The 18,549-nt window shown below is 50.5% G+C and overlaps 1 protein-coding gene across 1 annotated transcript; it reads left to right on the plus strand.

Annotated features, from left to right (window-relative positions):
• On the plus strand, positions 1–18,304 carry Wsb2 (WD repeat and SOCS box containing 2). The gene is made up of 9 exons (XM_028765386.1): positions 1–85; positions 6,224–6,392; positions 11,497–11,741; positions 11,881–12,012; positions 14,335–14,435; positions 15,617–15,789; positions 16,320–16,430; positions 16,551–16,658; positions 17,251–18,304. Exons 1-9 carry the CDS (start codon positions 73–75, stop codon positions 17,411–17,413), a joined length of 1,215 nt encoding a protein of 404 aa, XP_028621219.1. The 5' UTR covers positions 1–72; the 3' UTR covers positions 17,414–18,304.
• Positions 18,305–18,549: the final 245 nt, after the last annotated feature.

The raw sequence follows: 18,549 nt of genomic DNA on the forward strand, positions 1-18,549 counted from the left end.
GCGGGCGCGGAATGAAGGCCCGCGGCCCTGGGGGCTGAGGCGCCCGCCGCCTGGGGCGGGCCGCGCGTCCTCATGGAGGCCGGAGGTGAGTGCGGCCGCGGCGGGGCGGCGACCGAGGCGGGAGCGCAGCTTTGTTTCACTTTCGCTGTCAGCGGCGCCCGCCGGCCTCCTGCCGCCGCGCGGACCAGAGAGGGCGGCCGGTCGCATTCCCAGAGCCCATTGGGAGGCCGCCGGGCCCGGGTCGCCTGCGCCATGGCCGGGCTTCTGGCCTCGGCGCCCACCGCGGCTCGGTAGTAGCGGCGGCCGCTGGGTGGGTGCCTGGGAACGGGGTGGGGCCCGGGACGCTGCCCCGGGGTGACACGTAGGACCCGACACCCTAGTGGGTGAGGGCCTGCCCTCGTCCACAGCTGTCACCACGAAAGCTCAAAGCGAGAGCACGGGATGAACTTGCTGGCCGCCTGGAAAGCGCGGAGATGCTAGGGATGGCTAGACCTGCAGCCCCCCGGGGCTTCTCCCTGAAGGGCCCTTGTCCCTGTGTCCTGCTCACGGAATAGTGGCGTGGGTTGAGGGGATCTGTTGCCAGACTCCCCAAATACCGGAGCTTAAAGGCAGTTTCCGTAGGGGAATTTCAGGACTCAAGGCCTAGGGCTCAGACTTGTTCCAGGGAAGTTGTAGCTTCAGCTAGGTCTGGAGGACTCGGATGCACCCGAGGGCTTGCAGTGTCGGGTGGGTTGTTTGAAAGGCCGGTATTCCCTGGGGTGGTGTCCCCTTTGCATTTAGGAAATGACATTTCTTTGTTTGCAGGAGCCGGGCTTTCAGGGAAAGGTGTCGCGGCAGCTCTTCTCCCGGTTTCCATCTAGATGAAAGCCTTTCAGTATCATCCCCCATAGAATTCTGTTTAAATGGCCCCTACTGTTTTCTTCTGTGACTCTTTATAGCTTCCGTTCTCATTTCCATTGATGCCTCAAAGTTGTATCTCAAAGCAGTCTGTGACCAGACTCCTTTTTTAACCGGAATCTGTTCCAGTGCAGAGGTTTTTTTTTCCTTAGTGATTGACGGCTGAGTTGTAGGGGCGCGGGCAGAGCTGTTGGGAGCTGCCAAGCTACTGTTAAAAAAGCCAGACGCTAGGCCAGAGTTTTACCCTCTTTTCGAACAGAATAATGTCTATTGTAAAGGGATTAGAAATAGAAAACGGTAGAACGGTGGTTATAGTTAATTTATTCATTCAATAAATACTTATTGAGTCTCTGGTATGTGCCGGGTACCCTCTAGGTCCTTGCAATATGATAGCAATATGTAATTTAAACGTAGAACGAGAAACAGCTGAGATTTAAAAGGATAACATATCTAAAATATTTCAAATTGATTCAGTCATGTGATGAAACAGGAATGTTTTGGAGACTGAAGAATTTTTCTGTGTGGGCGTTTTAACTGCCAGTATTTCTGCACCACGTGGTGCGTGCAGTACCTAAGGAGGCCAGAAGAGGGCGTCGGAGCCTTTGTACCAAGTTACAGATGGTTGTGAGCCGCCAGGTGGCTCTGGGAATGGAACAGCAAAACCCGCCCATACGCAGTAACAGCTGAGCCATCGCTACCACTAAGATTTTACAATGCGGTGTGCACTTTATAATTTTTAAAAACTATTCTTCGATTTGCTTTTGTATATTCTGTGTGTGAGTGTTTTGCCTGCATGTATGTCTGTCCACCATCATGCATGTACCTGGTGTCTCTGCAGAGGCCAGGAGAAGGTATCAGATCCCCCAAAACAAGAGTTACAGACAATTGTGAGCTACCGTTTGGGTGCTGGAGATTGAGCACAGGTCCTTGGCTCGAGTAACAAGTGCTCTAACTGCTGAGCCATCTCTCCAGTTCCTTGTACTATGTTCTTAATAGACCTGGCACACTTGGGGGCCTCAGTCACTACTTGTGGCTGGTGACTAGTGACAGGCACAGTGGTTTGAGGAGAAAATAGACCCCAGATGCATGCTAACCACAAATGCAACCCAGAATCCCCTAAAGCTAAAGGACAGTGACTTTGTCACCCTGGTGAGTTAGGAATGTCACCAAGAAGGTGACATGGACACAGAGCCCTGCTTATTATGATGGAGCAGCCAGTCAGAACTCTCCAGGCTGATGGACCGGCCTAGCAATGCAAAGACCCCCTGGCAGGCGGGCAGGCAGGGGAGCAGGCAGGCAGGATGGATGACCAAGCTTGTTGCCTGCTGTGTTCCTGCCTCTAGCTCTGTTAAAGGGGGTTTCCTTGTGCAGAAGAGGCTTTGATAACTCTTCCGTTCTGCCTACTGTATATATCCCTTGTTTAGTTGGGAAGCCTGGAACGGTTAGGGAAATGTCAGTCAAAGGTTACAGAACCTCACTTAGCTAGGATAATGGCTACAGATAATAACAGTTATGTACTTGAAAATTGCTGACAGGTTTTCAAGAGAGTCCTCACTGAGAAAAATGTGAAGAATGTGAAGGAGACCATCCGCTCATTAGCTTAGCTGAGCCTTTCCTTCCCTGTACGCCAGCTCTTCCTCTTATCCGTGTGTCACGGGGTGTCCGGAAAGTATACAGTGCATATTAACAAAGCCCTGACCCAGCCACAGAGGGTCATGCAGGTACCATCTCAGATGAAGCTGGATCTTCCCAGTTCTGCTTGGTTTGTTTTGAACTTCTGCACTAATTATGGTTTTGTTTTCCAGTAGCCAAGTTTAGTTTGAGCCCAGACTCCAGGAGACAGGACTAGTTTCTTCTTTTAGAATCTAGATTCCTGACCTGAAATAGCAAAAGATGAAACCCCCAAATCCCAGAAATAGAGTGTGAATTCTGGGCAGGGCTAGGGTTTAAGAATTCCTCGTGAACGATGGATGGCACAGGCATCTTGGTAGTCTAATGGGCTCCACTTCCTGTGTGTTTAAGCGGTGTTGCATGTCTGTCAGGAGTAGCTCCTGGTAGCCGGACAGCTTGCAAAGGGAACAAACACAAGATTTGCCACTGTGAGCAGATCCTAGTGCTTGGGGCGGTCAGGGGTGGTGGTCCGGGGTGGTAATGACCTCGGTAGTGAGGAGTTGTGAAGGCACTGGGTCAGGGGCCAGAGGGAGTTGTCCTTTGAGCCAGTCACAGTGAAGATAAGGGACAGCGATGGAGAGGCCGTCTTGTGAAGGGAACAGGGGACAGTTGGTGCAAAGTCCTGAGGTTGGGCTAACTGAGCTTAGTCAGATGGAGAGAGCCTGGTACTGCAGGAGCTGAGGGCAGTGTCAGGGTAGGAGAGACTGCAAGCTCAGAAGTAAGGAGAGCGGAGGAGTGGGAGCCAGAGAGCAGGGAGAAGATGGCCTGGCCAGCCAGGCAACAGGTGGTGCTGGGCACATTCAAGTAGGAGCCATAAGGATGGAAAGGAAGGTTTGCTGAGGCTTTTGGAGACTGACCTGACGGAATTTGACAGTGTTTGGCCTGGGCAGTGAAAGAAATGAAGGCTGAGCCCTTTTATTTAGTGTGGAGTGCCATCAGTGCCATTGCATCAGAAGAGTGGGTGACGTGTGTGTGCGAGGAAGTGAGTCAGGTGTGAGTGTACCAGGATGGATGCAGCCTTATCATGTTGACACTGAGGCCAGGACAGGTTCATATCCACAAAGTAGTGTTTCCATACATGAGAGGATTCCAGATATGAGCACACACACATCTCTGGCAGGAGACATTTGAGTCTGTGAGTGTATATGTGTGTGCACACACAGCATTTAGGCTTAGTGTACTAAAACCTATATCTCCATCTCAAGCAATGAATGTTTTCTTTATAAAGCCAAGATATGATGGATTAAGATACTATTTGAAGTTTGAATTCCTAGCAACATATTTTATGAAATAAGATATATCTGTGTAGCAGGATATTTTCCCACTACATCTGTAATAAAGCTCTGCGATTGGCCTGTATGAGAGGTAGGCAGAGTGAAGCGTGAGGAGGAGAGGAGAGAGTAGAGTCATAGCAGGACGGTCCTGAGTAATGATTTACATCATAAGGTTAGATATTGGGGAACAACTCTAATTGTGTGGGCATTTTGTTATTTGAGCACTTCCAATTATATAAAGCCTTTGGATAATCTTTAAGCTTTAGAGTCTCATGTCTACCGTGTACCACGTGGATGGCGGGATGGTCTGGGCTTAGCCAAGCCTTGTGGAGACAGCGTGGTAGATTGGCAGAGCCATCTCCCATGATGGCGTCTCGTGGGTGCCAGGGCTGGTGCTTCTGGTGGCAGCGCGTCGCCGCTGATGGCCTCGGGTCTTGCCTAGTCGGGAACATGGCGCCCCCATAAGAACAAGCCAGATTGGCTGCCACCGTTTTAAATTTTAACCGTAACATATCTTTTGGTTATGGTTGGTTTGGTGAGATCACTCAGTGGGTTTTTAAAGTATTTGACACAAAAATCGATTTAGTCCTTCAAACTCATGGTAGGAGAGAACTGACTCCTGAAAACTTCCCTCAGACCTCTTCCTACACATGCCCTATGACATTTGTTTATGCCACATACACACAATCATGTACATTCTTAAAGAGATACATGTGTGTATTTTCCTATTATATACATAGCAGAAAATGTGTGTTTTCTATGTGAATCAGTACCTTCTGTTTCACCAAGATGATGCTAACCTTGGATTGCATGGATTCTGTGACAGGTTATTTCCCTGCCCAGGAAATGAGTCTGTTCAAGCCAGATTAGATTAGATAAAGGCAGGTTTATTGGGAAGGTGCTCTCAGATGGGCGAGTTCACTCAGATGGGGAGGGGGGAAGGGGAAGAGAGACAGAGAGACCCCAAAATGTCTGGATCATACAGGGAGGAGCCTCTAGGGAAAGGGCAGTCCACCCTCTGGGCTGGAAAGTTCAAGGTTGAGGGCAGGGTATGCCAGGTAGGGACTGAGGGGTGCTGGGAGAACCTGGAGGCCAAGTCTGCTTTGATATATAAAACGTGCACCTCAGTCCCTTGTCCTGGGGTGTGAAACCAAACATTATGTGCACCTGGAAAAGGTACTATTCCTCTAAATAGGAAAAGTTCCTCATTGTAAGGTGTATGTTGATTTCTTTGAGGCCCAAGTATGAGAACACACATAAAAGCAGGCTTTGAAATATATGAAATAAAGCTTGTTTAAATTACTTTCTGAGGAGTCTTGGAGAGGTAACTCAGTTAAGAGCATTGGCTGCTCTCTTAGAGGACCTGGGTTCAATTCCCAGTACCCGCATGGTAGCTTACGTTCCGGAGGCGCTAACTCCCTTTCCGTGACTTCATGGACACTGCATACGTATGGTACCAATGCACATGCAGGCAAAACCCATACACATAACTTGTAAGAAGCACATTATCCTCACAGAACGTTAAATCCCAGAGCTGCTCAAGTGGGTATAACAGCCATGGCGCTTAGAAGAACTGTGGCTGGGGTTGACAAACACTGCCCACTCTTAGAAGGAGCTCTCGGAGAGCGAGGTGCAGTCATCTTGGTGACACAGAAATGCTTAACTGCCGGCCCACAATGAGTCTGGGCTTCTTTCCTTTTGATAGTAGAAGTTGGGGTGCTGCCTGTCAGTAGACCTAGGTGAAACTCTTAGAAAATGAACGGGGTGCGAATGGGAAAGGGGCTTCGACTGCAGGGCAGGGCAAAGGAACAACATAGAAGGTGGCTTGCTGGAGGGCTTAGTGTTGTGGTGTGGCTGCAGACCCGGGCTCAGGCCGTTGGGAGCCCTGGGATAGATTTACTGTGTGTTTTCAGCTTTGCAGGGTCCCTGGGGATACAAGAATGACTTAGAAGTCACTTAGGTCAGGTTAAACCAGGCCTAAGAGGACTGTGTATAGTAAGAAGTGGAACCAGTAAGTCTGTTCTAGAAGGAATCAAGGAGAGATCTGGGCAGGAGAGGGAACCCTTGAGTTGAAGGTACCAGGTTCCATTTGAGGGGACCTTAAGAGCATTCACTGGAGACACAGTCGCCTCACTTTCTTCCTGCTTAGGCACTCACAGGGAGAGGAGACTTCATTCACCAAGTCCACCACACCAAGGTTTCTCTGAGTCACAATGGGGAGGGTTGCCACTGAGTAACCACAGTGGAATGTAGCCTGTGGCTACTGTTACTGCCCTAGGTCATTTAACAACTCTCTCCCTCACTCTTGGGCAGACAGCAGCTTCCCTAGTCTGGTGGCTAGGCCAGGCCAGTGTTCTGAAGTATGTTCTCTCATTTCTCAGAGGAACCCCTGCTGCTGGCCGAACTTAAGCCTGGCCGCCCCCACCAGTTCGATTGGAAGTCCAGCTGTGAGACCTGGAGTGTGGCCTTCTCTCCAGATGGCTCCTGGTTCGCCTGGTCTCAAGGACACTGCGTGGTCAAGCTGGTCCCGTGGCCCTTAGAGGAACAGTTGTAAGTCCGCTTTATACCGTGGGGGAATAAAGGACGTCTGAGGCGGGGAACTGAGTACTTCACCAGACTGTCCCTGCTCTTCGGGAGTCTTTCAAGATTAGGTGGGCAGAGACGGTCTGAGCAGGTGAGGGCTTGACCATGATGAATGTGCATCCGAAGCTCCACATTCTGGACCCAGGGAACCTGGTCTGTAGAGCGTGCTGGCCTCATACTGAATCTCTGAACAGCCTTATTGAGCCAGAAGTGACGTTCATCTATACAGCTTGTCCATGGGGAGTAAACAGCACTGGCTGTGCTCCGTGATCTTGTCATCACTACTGGGGAGATGGGGGCAGGAGGACCACCAGGTGAAGGATAGCCTGCACCAGGTGAGACTCTGCCTTCAAAACTACAGAGTAGACAGTGCAGCATCTGCATGGAGGTGTGCACCTGCTACCAGAATCAGTTCTAGAGCACTGTCACTTCCTCAGTGATACCTGTCTCCATTGTCCTCCACAGCTCTGGCCCAGCAGCCACTGTGACTCTTGTGCCCCCACTGTGGGCTCAACTGTCCAGGGCTTTTTCCTGGGATAGTTCTGCATGGGACTGTCTTACTACAGCTCCAAATAGTACTTGGCAGTTCAAATGTGTGTGTGTGTGTGTGCGTGTGCACACGCGCGCAAGAGTGCACACGAGTGTGCACGTGTATGTGCATGTGTGTGCGTGTGTGTGTGTGTGTGTGTGTATGTGTACATCACTGCTCACTTCTGTTTCCTGTGCATTGACTGTTTCCTGTACTAGTGTGAAATGCCAGACTCAGTTGACAGGTTTTTTTATCTTATTTTATCTGCTCTGATTGTTTGGACACACCTACGTAGTCGTGTGTGTGTCCAGTGTTAGACTGAGGGAGTGGACACTGTTTTCCACAGTGGTGGGACAGGTTTATGTGACCCCAACAGAATCCGAGGCTTCCTTGAGACACTTGACACTGGGCCTCTCTTTGTTCCTGCCTGGCACTCCTGGTGTGAGGTGGAGTCTGATTTGCATTTCCTTCCTGCTACCTGTTGAGCCTTTTCCTGTGCTAATGGATCTGAGTCCTTCCTACAGAGACTTCCTCCTCCTCAGATTTTTGGCCAGTTTTGTTTTTTTTCTAACAGGATCTTTGTTTCCTTTCTGTTTTTTTTTTTTTTCTTTGGTTTTCTAACCTAGTTTGTAGTTTCCTGTGCCAGTGTTTCTCTTGGTCTTGAGTTGTTTATTTATTCAGTTGAGTCTGAATTTATCTATTTATTCACCCTGTATGCATGTATTTATTGTAAATCTTCATTTGGCACTGAACAGAGTCAGAGAATCCTAAAGAACATGAAGTTTGTTCTGGAGGCTTCTGGCATTTCTAACCAGTAATGCTTAGGTACATTTCGTGGAAAACTGTTGCCTTGATACTGGTAATGCCACCAAGTGTCCTGATTGTCCTAGGACAGCCCAACACTGCTGGAGAGGAAGGTGTGAGTTACACAGTCCCCACTTCCTGGACAACTCAATTCCCAAGAATCCTTGGACTGTCCAAAGTGGGGGCCTCTGAGATGCTGGAGGTGGGCTGCCTCCTGGGTGGCTTCACTTGGAAAAGGGAGTTGGATTAGTGTCTTCTGTAACAGGAAGGGAAGGTCAAAGCCATTCTCTCTGTGACTGTTTTATACTTTGTAAATAGAGCTAGAGACTCTTTGTATCTGGGTTTGAGTCTGGGGGCAGCTTACTGTCTAAAAACTCTCTTTGTTGTTGTTTCTCGCTGTTTTCCTCTAGAGTATTCTTACTCTCAATTACATACAGCATTCCAGGCAAATACAGCCTTCTTTTGATAACCAAGAAGACAGGGGAGGGCTGTTAGAATGTTAGTCTTTTTTTCTGTGTTATTTACCAAAACAAAAAAATGTACTCACTAGTACGTTAAATGAGAAATTACCGGTCTGGGGAGATACCACAGGTTTTGAAGAATGATCATCTGGTGCAGTGCAAACAGATGAGTTCTTTTTAAAGCAGCCAGGCACGACAGTGCCCCTGTCACTACAGCTGCTAGTGAGGCTGAGGCAGGGAAACAGCCTGAGCCACTGAGCACGGCACTGGAGTAGGATGCAGCTCAGCGCTGGGGCTTCTTCCTGAGCCTGTGAAGCTCTGGGTTCCATCCCTACTAAAAACAACACAAACCGCAAAACAAGCCACACCACCACGGGTTCGGTAATGGCTGCCATGTGCAGTCATGGGATTACACGGGATAGATACGTACAGTAGAACAGAACGTGTGGTATGACCCATGGGACTTTCTCAGACGTGAGTACACAGCTGTTCCTAGTGACTTGTTTACTGTGGTTAAAGTCTGGTTGGACAGTGAGTTGTTGTGTCCGGTGCTGGACCTTGGACCAGGCCTCTGTGTCAGTGCTCTGTCACAGCTATAACCCCAGGCTGAGTACTTGTCATTATTATTTCTGGATCTCCTATTGTTTCTTGCAGTTCATAAGTTAACTTAATTGGTACTGGCACCATCATGTTCTCGTTAGAGGTTGTTTATTCATGTACTGGTACAACTGGTCACCCAACCTAGGACCTTGCCTGTGTGAGAAAGGTACTCTGTAACTGAGCTCCACCCAGCTCAGAAGAGTTTATACATTTGGTTTTCTGAGACAGGGTCTGTCTGGCCCTCATTGTCCTGGAACTTAGTATATAGACCAGGTTGGCCTCAGACTCCCAGAGACCCAAGTGCTGGGATTAGAGGTGTGAGCCCCCACACCCAGCTGTTAGACAGTTTTTAAAAATCCTATTAGCCAGGCGTGGTAAAGCACGCCTTTAGTCAGAGCACTCAGTAGGCAGAGGCAGGTGGTCTACATAGAGAGTTCTAAGACAGGCGGAGTTACACACCGCAGTCCCATTCCCGCCTCGTTCTATTAGAAATGCTTCTGGTAGTGAACGTTACCTGCTGTTCACCAATAGTCACGACGGTCAAGAGTAAAGATTTGAATAACAAAAAAATTACACGTGTGTGTGCGTGTGTGTGTGCATGTGTGTGTGTGCGTGTGTGTGTGTGTGTGTGTGCAACACACACACATGGAAGGTAAAGAACAACTTGGAGGTGTTAGTTCTCTCTCCACCTTTTGGGTCCCAAGGGTCCCAGACATGAAGCTTGGGCTGTCCCCTTGACAGCAGGCTCCTGAGCTGCTGAGCCATTTTACCTGCCGCAGACTTGAGAAACTGTAATTCAAGGGCAGTGAGTTTCTGCTAGAGCAGTGCTTCTCAACCCTCCAACACCACTACTCTAAATCCAGTCCCTCATGCTGTGGTGACCCCAACCATAAAGTTGTCTTCAATGCTGCTGTGTAACTTTCACTTTGCTACTTTTGTGAGTCGTAATATCAATGGTCTTAGGCCACCCCTGTGAAAGGGTTGTTTGACCCCCAAGGGGATTCAAGGGACAGGTTTAAAACCACTGCTAGAGCCTCCTGTTCCATTAGCACCCCTGTAAGCATCTGCCCTGCCCTCCCTCCAGTGTGTCTGTGTTTCCTGTGGCACCCTTGCTCAGCAGCACCCTCAGGCACCCAGAGCATTTTCTGCGAGCTGGGCTAGGATGCTGGGCTAGGATGCGTTTGCTGAGAGCCCCTCTGACCTTGTGACCCAGCGAAGTGTTCTAAAGCAGCGGCTTCAGCGCAGGCCTGTGCCGCTCACCCTGCTTTGGTCAGTGAAGAGCTTGTTGGTGACAGTGAGACTGTACTGCTTGTGATATTGGGACTGTCCTAGTTTATGTAGGCTGCTTCAGGATCCCCAAGGACACACTGCAAAGTTCTCAAGAGCACAGCCCTTTGTTGAGCCATGCATGACTTTCCCTTTCTAGAAAGACCCAGTTGTAGAGCAATCCAAGTACTCCTCACCCTTTAGAGTGCGGTGGTGAGACACTCCTGCATCCACACACAGAAGCAAGAGCTCCGTGTTAAAAAGCTAGAGGATCTAAGCTGTCTCAGCCCTCCCGTGGCCTGCTCCTTTTTCTTTTCTGAGATAAGCTCTCCTAATGTGGTTCAGACTGATCTCAAACTACTGATCCCCTGCCTGAGCCTTCTGCCTTCTCCAGATGAGCTTGTTGCCGTTTTAAAATGTATTGTACTATGGGGTTGACAGCAGTAGGGTTCAATGCAGCGTTTCAGAGCACGTGACGATAAAGCAGTGCAGGCATGTGTGCTTGGGTGTAGGACTTCTCATGGAGTCAAGCAGAGCTTGTCTGGGGATCTGGGGCTCCATGTCCGTTCCCTCCAGTTGAGAATACAAACACAATCAACATAGCTCAGAAGGTGGAGCCTACTGTCTGCTGGCCAGGTATACTTCGAGGAATAGTAAACTTGTGCTTTCAGGCCAAACCCTAGAGCCCTCTACTAAACCTGTGCCATTGTGACCATGCTGGGTGCAGTGGTGGACAGGGTCTTGTGCCTGGGGCCTGGGCTTCACTTTCCTGGCCTTGTCTCCCAGGGGGATGGGAAAGGTCAGGTCTGAGATGAGAGATTCCCAAGGGAAGTGCTCTGTGAGCTGTGCTGTGGTTGACTTCTACGGATGCGCCCCGAAGCTAGATTCCCGTCAGGGAGGTAGGTGGAGGAGCCTCAGCGTCACCTGGATGTACTGTGTGAGGGCAGCCTTCCGTATGACATGTGGGCTGTAGTGGCAAGACAAGGTTCCCTTCAGTCTCCTTGGGAGGAGCTAAGCTGGAGGCAAGTGTGATAGGCAGGGGGGCAGAGAGAAAGTACTTAGGATCTATTCTGTCTGTCCTGATTCTCAACGTACACTGTGCACTACACACTCTCTCATGGGGAAAAGTGCTCTACACCAAAACTCAGAAGAACTGCCTGAGCAAGCCCATGGCTCCCTGGAGCCTCTGGAATCTACTTATCCCACAAGGCAGGTCACCCCATTTCAGGGCTGTTGCAAGTTGGATAAGCCAAAGAAGCAAAGCCCACGTCCCATGAACCCCAAAAGGAACGGCAGCCATTCCAGAGTCCATCGAATGCCGGAAGTGACTTTTAGGAATTGAGAGTCTGGCGGGCAAGCTGGCTGACCTGTTAGAATTGTAGATTCATTCAGAAATGTCTGCTTTGCCCAGTGTCCCTAAAGGATTCGAAGCCAAAAGCCGAAGCAGCAAGAATGACTCCAAAGGACGGGGCAGTCTGAAGGAGAAGACGCTGGACTGTGGCCAGATTGTTTGGGGGCTGGCCTTCAGCCCATGGCCCTCTCCACCCAGCAGGAAGCTCTGGGCACGGCACCATGCCCAGGCGCCTGATGTCTCTTGCCTGATCCTGGCCACAGGCCTCAACGATGGACAGATCAAGATTTGGGAGGTACAGACAGGTAGGTCTTTCTGGCTAGTACTAGGTCTAGGGCGGTGTGCTCTTGACGTGTGGTCAGGTCCCACCGGCTGCCAGTGGGCTGGTGAGTGGCCACCAGCCACGGAGGCTGCCTTCACCTCACACTGCCCTGTTCCCTCCAGGGCTCCTGCTTCTGAATCTTTCTGGCCACCAGGACGTCGTGAGAGATCTGAGCTTCACACCCAGTGGCAGTTTGATTTTGGTCTCTGCATCCCGGGATAAGACTCTCCGCATTTGGGACCTGAATAAACACGGTAGGGAGGAGGGGCTGAGCCACAGGGTCCTGCGCTGGCTGCTGCCTTCATCTCAGCATGATAACCTGAGTTCCATCTCCAGAACCCACATGGTAAAGAGAAAAGAATGGCAAAGGAGGCAGTCCTGCAAGCAGTGAATTCCCCAGCAGTGAGACTGGGCCAGGGCTACGCTGTGGTGGCCACCCCGCCTCCCCTCCAGCTATGGGGTGTTTCTCCTCCTTCTTAGCAGTGAGAGTGCTCGTCCTCAGCTGCATGACCCGAGCATGGCTTCCATGGTCCACGCCATACCTGGAGCCTCATCAGCAGGCAGCTGCTTCTGTGCTGGAGGCTGGGAAGTCTCCAACTAAGGAGGCAGCACGAGGCTAATGACGGGGAGCTCACTCCAGCCCATAGATGGCTGTATCACAAGACACACAGGGCTCTCTAGGTGTGCTTTCTTGCATAAAGCACTACGCCCATTCTTGAGGGCTTCCTACACATGACCAGTTTAATTTCCCGAAGACCCCATTCCAAATGCCATCTCTTAGAGATTATGTTTGTATCCTATGAATTTTGTGGGTCCCCACAGTCTGTAGCAACTTGTGGATAAACAGTCACAGAGCTGTTTGGAGTGCCCTCATCCAGACTCCCCACTCACTAAGAGACATTCCCGATTCCCGTGGTTTCTGTCTGATACAGGACCTTGAAACCAAGCAGCGAAGATGGGCCTGCTAGCAAGGGCCTGTCTGGGCCACCTGAGTTAAACACTACAGCTGCGCTGCCCGCCAGCCCCACACCTGCTGTACTTTAAGATTGCGTCTCTCTATGTATTCCTGGCTGTCCTAGAACTCTCTGCATAGACCAAGTTGGCCTTCAACTTACAGATCTGCCTCCCTCTGCCTTCCAAGTGCTGGGATTGAGAGTTTACACCACTATGGCCAGCTCCGACTCTGCCACATTTCATGCTGGGTGCATAGATCTTCCTCACCATATGGCTTAGCCTAGGTTGGCCCTGGACTTCATTGGAACTTCTCCTCCTCCCAAAGGCTGAGACCAGAGGCCTGGTCAGCCCTGCTGGGAAGATTTAAGGGAGACTCAGTAAACCCTTGCTGACGACAGAGTGGACTGTGGGGGGAGGCATGTCTGACCGTGAGTGGACAGTGGACTAGGTGGGGGTGTCTCTTTTTTGTTTTTAAAGTTTATGTGTATTTACTGAGAACGTATGCCCACCATTCATGTCCCTGGTACTCACAGAGGCCAGAAGGAGGTGTCATATCCTTGGAGTTGGAGTTAGAGATGGGTGTGAGCTGCTGTGTGGGTGCTGAGAACCAAACCTGGGTCCTCTATAAGTGCAGCAAGTATCTCTGAGCCACCTCTCCAGTCCTGAGTAGCGTTTTCCAACAAGAGAGGGCAAGATGTGTTCTGGGGGAGCAGGCATCGGGGAGCAGGCATCGTCCTGCTCACCTGACTTAGGTTAATACATTCAGTTCTGACAGTGAGGCTGCCATAGAAGCAGCTGACTGACAGACTTAGAGCCACATGGACCCAGGAACTCCTGTGAGTTCTGTGTTTCTCGCTCGGCCCTCCACGTCCTATTCTACCTGCCTTCCCTCACACACATCTTTCACTCGTCCTTGCAATTGCTAATCCATCCATGTCAAAAACCCAGGATGTCTCCATCCACAGTGTTCGTACTTGGGAACACACTGTTGAACGCGCACACACTGGGTTTTGAGTCACTTCACAAGAACAGCCTTTCATCCCTCGTCTTTTGTCCTGTATATTGCAGTTTGCATTAGGCAATACCCCACAAGGGGAAGTTTCTATTCCTCTGGACCACAGGCCGAGCGTATGCCCCATTGACTCGCTCATTCTCATGTGGACCAGCCTTGGGGAAGTCCAGGCACAGCACCTGACCTGACCATACCCTTAGTGCACAGCACAGTGGCACTTGCAACCTGGTTTTCTGACCTCAGAGCGCATGCCTCTGATGACTGTCCTGCTGGCGTGCTTGAATAGAGTTCCGTAGGGAACTCTGAGAGGCTGTGGAGCCTGGACAGGTGTGAGTACTTACAGTGCTGGGTTCTTGAAAAGATGGTCCTCTGTGCTGTACACGCTTACCATCCTCACCTGCAGACCAGAGGAAGCTGCAGGGGATGAGCGCCCTTGGGTTTTCGGGTGCTGCGTTCATAGATTGCAAGTGTTTCCTTTTCCCGTTGATTTCCAAGTGTTTGTCACTGTTTTTGTCCTGCACTAGAATGTGGGTCTTTTGCCTGGCTGAGACCTAGGTTTTACTGGCCTTTTATTTCTCCGGGCTGATGGCCTTCTGCTCTTGTCCGGCAGGTAAGCAGATCCAGGTGTTATCTGGCCATCTGCAGTGGGTTTACTGCTGCTCCATCTCCCCCGACTGCAGCATGCTGTGCTCTGCGGCTGGTGAGAAGTCGGTAAGCCTCCAGAGTGGGCTGTGCACAGCCTGTGTGTGTGTGTGTGTGTGTGTGTGCGCGTACACGTGTGTGTGCATGTGTGCATGTGCGTACCTGAGCCGCAGTCCGTCTGCCAGTGTGTCCCAGCAGAGGCTGGGTGCCTCTGGGCCCTACACAGCACTCAGGAGGCTGGAGCATGCACATGACCGTGGAGAGGATGTGGAAGTGGGTGCTTCATCTCTGGAGGAGGTTCCTTTTCCAGAATGGTGAAGTGCAGTATTTTCAGACCTTTTTTTTTTCCCCTTTGGAGTCCAGGATTTTTAAAACTACAGCCCACACCCAGACCTGAATTTGAATCTCTCCGGTTTAACTCCATGTGATTAGTAATGCCAGTCCAAACCCTCACAAGAGCAGTGCTGGTTTGTTGTGTTCTAAAGATATTGGAGCCTGGGGGAGTCTGGAAAGAGTTTCTCTTCTGCTTGTGTAACCTAACTGATCTTGGATGTGACAGTTTTGAAGGGGTCACTGTTTGGCATAGCTCAGGAACTTGATCATGGAAGTAAGGCACTTTCCTTTCTTTGTTTTTGGAGACAGGGTAACATAACCCAGGCTGGCCCTGGACTCCTGATCCTTCTACTTGCACCCCTAGGCCCATTTTACGCAGCGCTGGGATGGAACCCAGGGCTTTGTGGAGTATTCAGCAAGCTCGCTACTAACTGAGCCTCATCACCACCCTCAGAGTTTTATAGAGAAGGAAACCCTGTTGTGAGGGTTGTCATCAAGTTTAATGTTGAGCTAGGTCAGATGCGGTCCCGGTCCAGATCTCCAGGGTTCTTAAGCAAGGTGTTCAAAGTCTGGGAGGGGCCTGCGGCTCAGATCTGATCCTAGGCTTGGCTTCAGATGGAACAAGCTGCCACTGCAGAGGTCTCCTTCAGCCCTGCTGCCCCATCTCAAGCAGGGGTTAGAAAGCAGTGTGAAATGTTGAGTAGGCAGCCTTCTGTGGGCTAGCCTGGCCTATGCTCTCTTAAAATTCATTGCAAGTCTTTTAAGTGTTTTTTAAACCTGCATAACGGGTCCTAGGAGGGCTGTAAAAACAAGAGAATGTGACTTTCCCTGGCTGAGACCAGGGTTTCTCTGCCTGTCACTAATGTCTAAGCATCTTGCTTCTGCCTCTCATCAGACCCATTTCTGTCCTATTGCAGGTCTTTTTGTGGAGCATGCGGTCCTACACACTAATCCGGAAACTAGAAGGCCACCAAAGCAGTGTTGTCTCTTGTGATTTCTCTCCTGATTCCGCCTTGCTTGTTACAGCTTCGTATGACACCAGTGTGATTATGTGGGACCCCTACACCGGCGAGAGGCTGAGGTCACTTCAGTAAGGACCTTGTAGGGTTATGCACGTTACCTTGGAGTCTGGGATGGGGAGGTACAGCCTGGATGGTTGGAAGAACGCGGTTGGCTCAGTGCTTTTCTGTGTTGAGTTCTCTTCAAGTCAGACGGCACCAGTGGCTGTTCCCACCTGTTAACTGAGTGACTCCCATCAGAGCTGTGCCCTCCACTGTAAATCCTCCTGCCCTCACAAGCTCGCTCCACTTTCTCCTGTTCCTGTTGTTTCAGAAGCAAATGATAGTAGTTCTATAATTATCACAGAGCCGTTTAAAGTCGGTTTTCACTGTGGCGTTTAAGTGGAGCTGACCTACTTTACATAAGGAAATTAGCACAAGGAAGTGTCGGGAACCCTTCTGACATCTCGAGACACTTGGAGCCTTCCAGGGACATTGTTTTCCAGTGTGCACTTGCTACAGTTTTACACACGTACTGGCCAGAGCATTTGCTGTGCTGCCTGTGGGTGAGGTTCTGGGGGAGGGAGACCAGCATTCCAGACCTACTGTAATTTCTTTGTAGTCACACTCAGCTTGAGCCTGCCATTGATGACAGTGATGTCCACATGAGCTCCCTGAGGTCTGTGTGCTTCTCACCTGAAGGCTTGTATCTTGCTACAGTGGCAGATGACAGGTAAGGAGGGACTGCGTGAGCTTAGAGCCAGCTGCCTTAGAGCTGGTACTCGCTGGTACTGGCAGGCCCTCCCTCACTGACCCCCAGACCAGCTCACATGTCCACTTCTCTCCCTTCCAGGCTCCTTAGGATCTGGGCTCTGGAACTGAAGGCTCCGGTCGCCTTTGCTCCCATGACCAACGGTCTCTGCTGCACATTCTTCCCACATGGTGGAGTCATAGCCACAGGGTATGTGTCTGCACTGAACAGACGGGCGCAGTATCGCCCGTGTACACCAGGGAGAAAGTGTCTACAACAGTAATGTCAGTTACAGACGTTAGTAGTCAATGCAGATGCAGGGAGAGACCCGTATATGGTCCATGTTACCTGAACGGCCAATTCCACAAGGAGGCAGAAGGTGAGGGGACGCCATTTGTATATGGGAAGTCTACAGCTGAGGTCACTTTCCCGATCACGTCTGTAATCGGCAGTGGTACATGGCTGTTACTGGGTGAGCTCAGGGCCTTCTCATACTAGGCTCATGTCATGAAAGCTGATTTTGTTGTTGTTGTTTTGGAGTCTCAGAACTCACTAGAGTTCCTGAGTTTAGGTTCTCTCCCACTTTAATCTTATGAAGCAGCTGAAATCACAGGCATGGGTCACATCCTGGGCTCTAGGAATCCTACCAAATGGCAGTCATTGCCCAGCAGTTTGCAGCTTTTCCCAGTCAGGTACACCCGAGCTTCCAGAGCCTCCGGTTCAGGTCAGCCCAGAACCACCTCTGTCTGTTGTAATGAAAACAGCTCTCGGGGCTGCTAAGCACTGGTCTCTGTTGTTTCAGGACGAGAGACGGCCATGTCCAGTTCTGGACAGCTCCCCGGGTCCTGTCCTCACTGAAGCACTTATGCAGGAAAGCCCTCCGAAGCTTCCTGACCACGTATCAAGTCCTAGCACTGCCAATCCCCAAGAAGATGAAAGAGTTCCTCACGTACAGGACTTTCTAGCAGGGCCAGCCACTCCACCTCCTGCAGCAGCAGCAGCAGCAGGGACTGGCTAGGATGGAGCCAGGCAGCTCCCACTGGACCAGTGTGGGCTTTCCTCCTATGGCATGTGCAAGTAGGTCTGAGTGACCCCACGTCCGTGGTGCCGGCCTTACCTCGTCTTCGTCCGTTGTGAGCAGCCTTTGTGAGTCAGTCTAGTTGTGTTGAAGCCAAGTGCAGTTGTGGATGGTGTGGGTAATGAAAGCAAGCAGGCTCCAGAGCCTTTCTGGTGGTGGCCAAGTCCACACTCCCTTCACTGGGACGTGCCTGCCACGTAGGGCAGTGCCTGCTGCCTGTTTCCGGTCAGCGGCTGCATGGTTTGAAGTTCCTCTGCTGTGGTCAGAGGAACTTGGGTGTTTGGTTCCTTACTCAGCTGCACGTGGACTGGGCTGTGCTCCTGACCACACACTAGGACCGGCTTTCCTTCCCTGTAAACCGTGTGTGCATGTGTAGGGAATGACAAGCGAGTATCAGCTCATCCGAGGAGGTGCTCCTCACCTGCATGACGGTCAGATGGCCATTATCAGCATCATATTTATTGTATTTTCTCAGCAGATGTTAAGGTACAACTGTGTTTTCTCAATTGTCTCTAAGAACCAGAGTTCTTAAGTGGCCCAGCTGTGGCACCAAGTCTTAGTTGTGTGGAGTCAGTGCTGACACCACTGGCTCGTGCTGTCACGTGTTTGTCACTGCTGCTTGACCTCAACGGGATTCACCCTCCAGTTCCAACTGCCCAAAACAGACAGACCCTTCCAAGCACCGTTCTTTGACAGCGGTAGCAGCTACCTATTCAAGACGCCTCACACAAAGTCTGCCTTAGGAAAGTTAATATATTTTAAATTATTTTAAAAGAAACTCAACATCCTATTCTTTGGCCTTTCTTAATTGAAGCTCTATGGAGGCAGTGCTAACATTGTACAGTGTGTGCATAGAGGAGTCTCCTCTAGTATGTGAAGAACATTGCAAAATGAGGCTTTCATTGAAGGGAGAAAAGAGGAAAAAACAAAAAAAGCCTGTCTCTGTTCTCTTTTTTTCCTCATTAAATAAGAAGGAAAAAAAATCCTTTAGACCAAGCACAAAAGGAGAGGGAGACACCAGTG

The sequence above is a fragment of the Grammomys surdaster genome, unplaced genomic scaffold (assembly GCF_004785775.1).
Source record: "Grammomys surdaster isolate TR1022 unplaced genomic scaffold, NIH_TR_1.0 164, whole genome shotgun sequence".
Taxonomy (NCBI): domain Eukaryota; kingdom Metazoa; phylum Chordata; class Mammalia; order Rodentia; family Muridae; genus Grammomys; species Grammomys surdaster.

Excerpts from the sequence above, each read along its gene's own strand:
- Wsb2 (XM_028765386.1), top strand. Across the intron at positions 14,436-15,616 it reads CTGCGGCTGGTGAGAAGTCG|GTCTTTTTGTGGAGCATGCG; the intron begins GTAAGCCTCCAG and ends GTCCTATTGCAG. Across the intron at positions 16,659-17,250 it reads GGTGGAGTCATAGCCACAGG|GACGAGAGACGGCCATGTCC; the intron begins GTATGTGTCTGC and ends CTGTTGTTTCAG.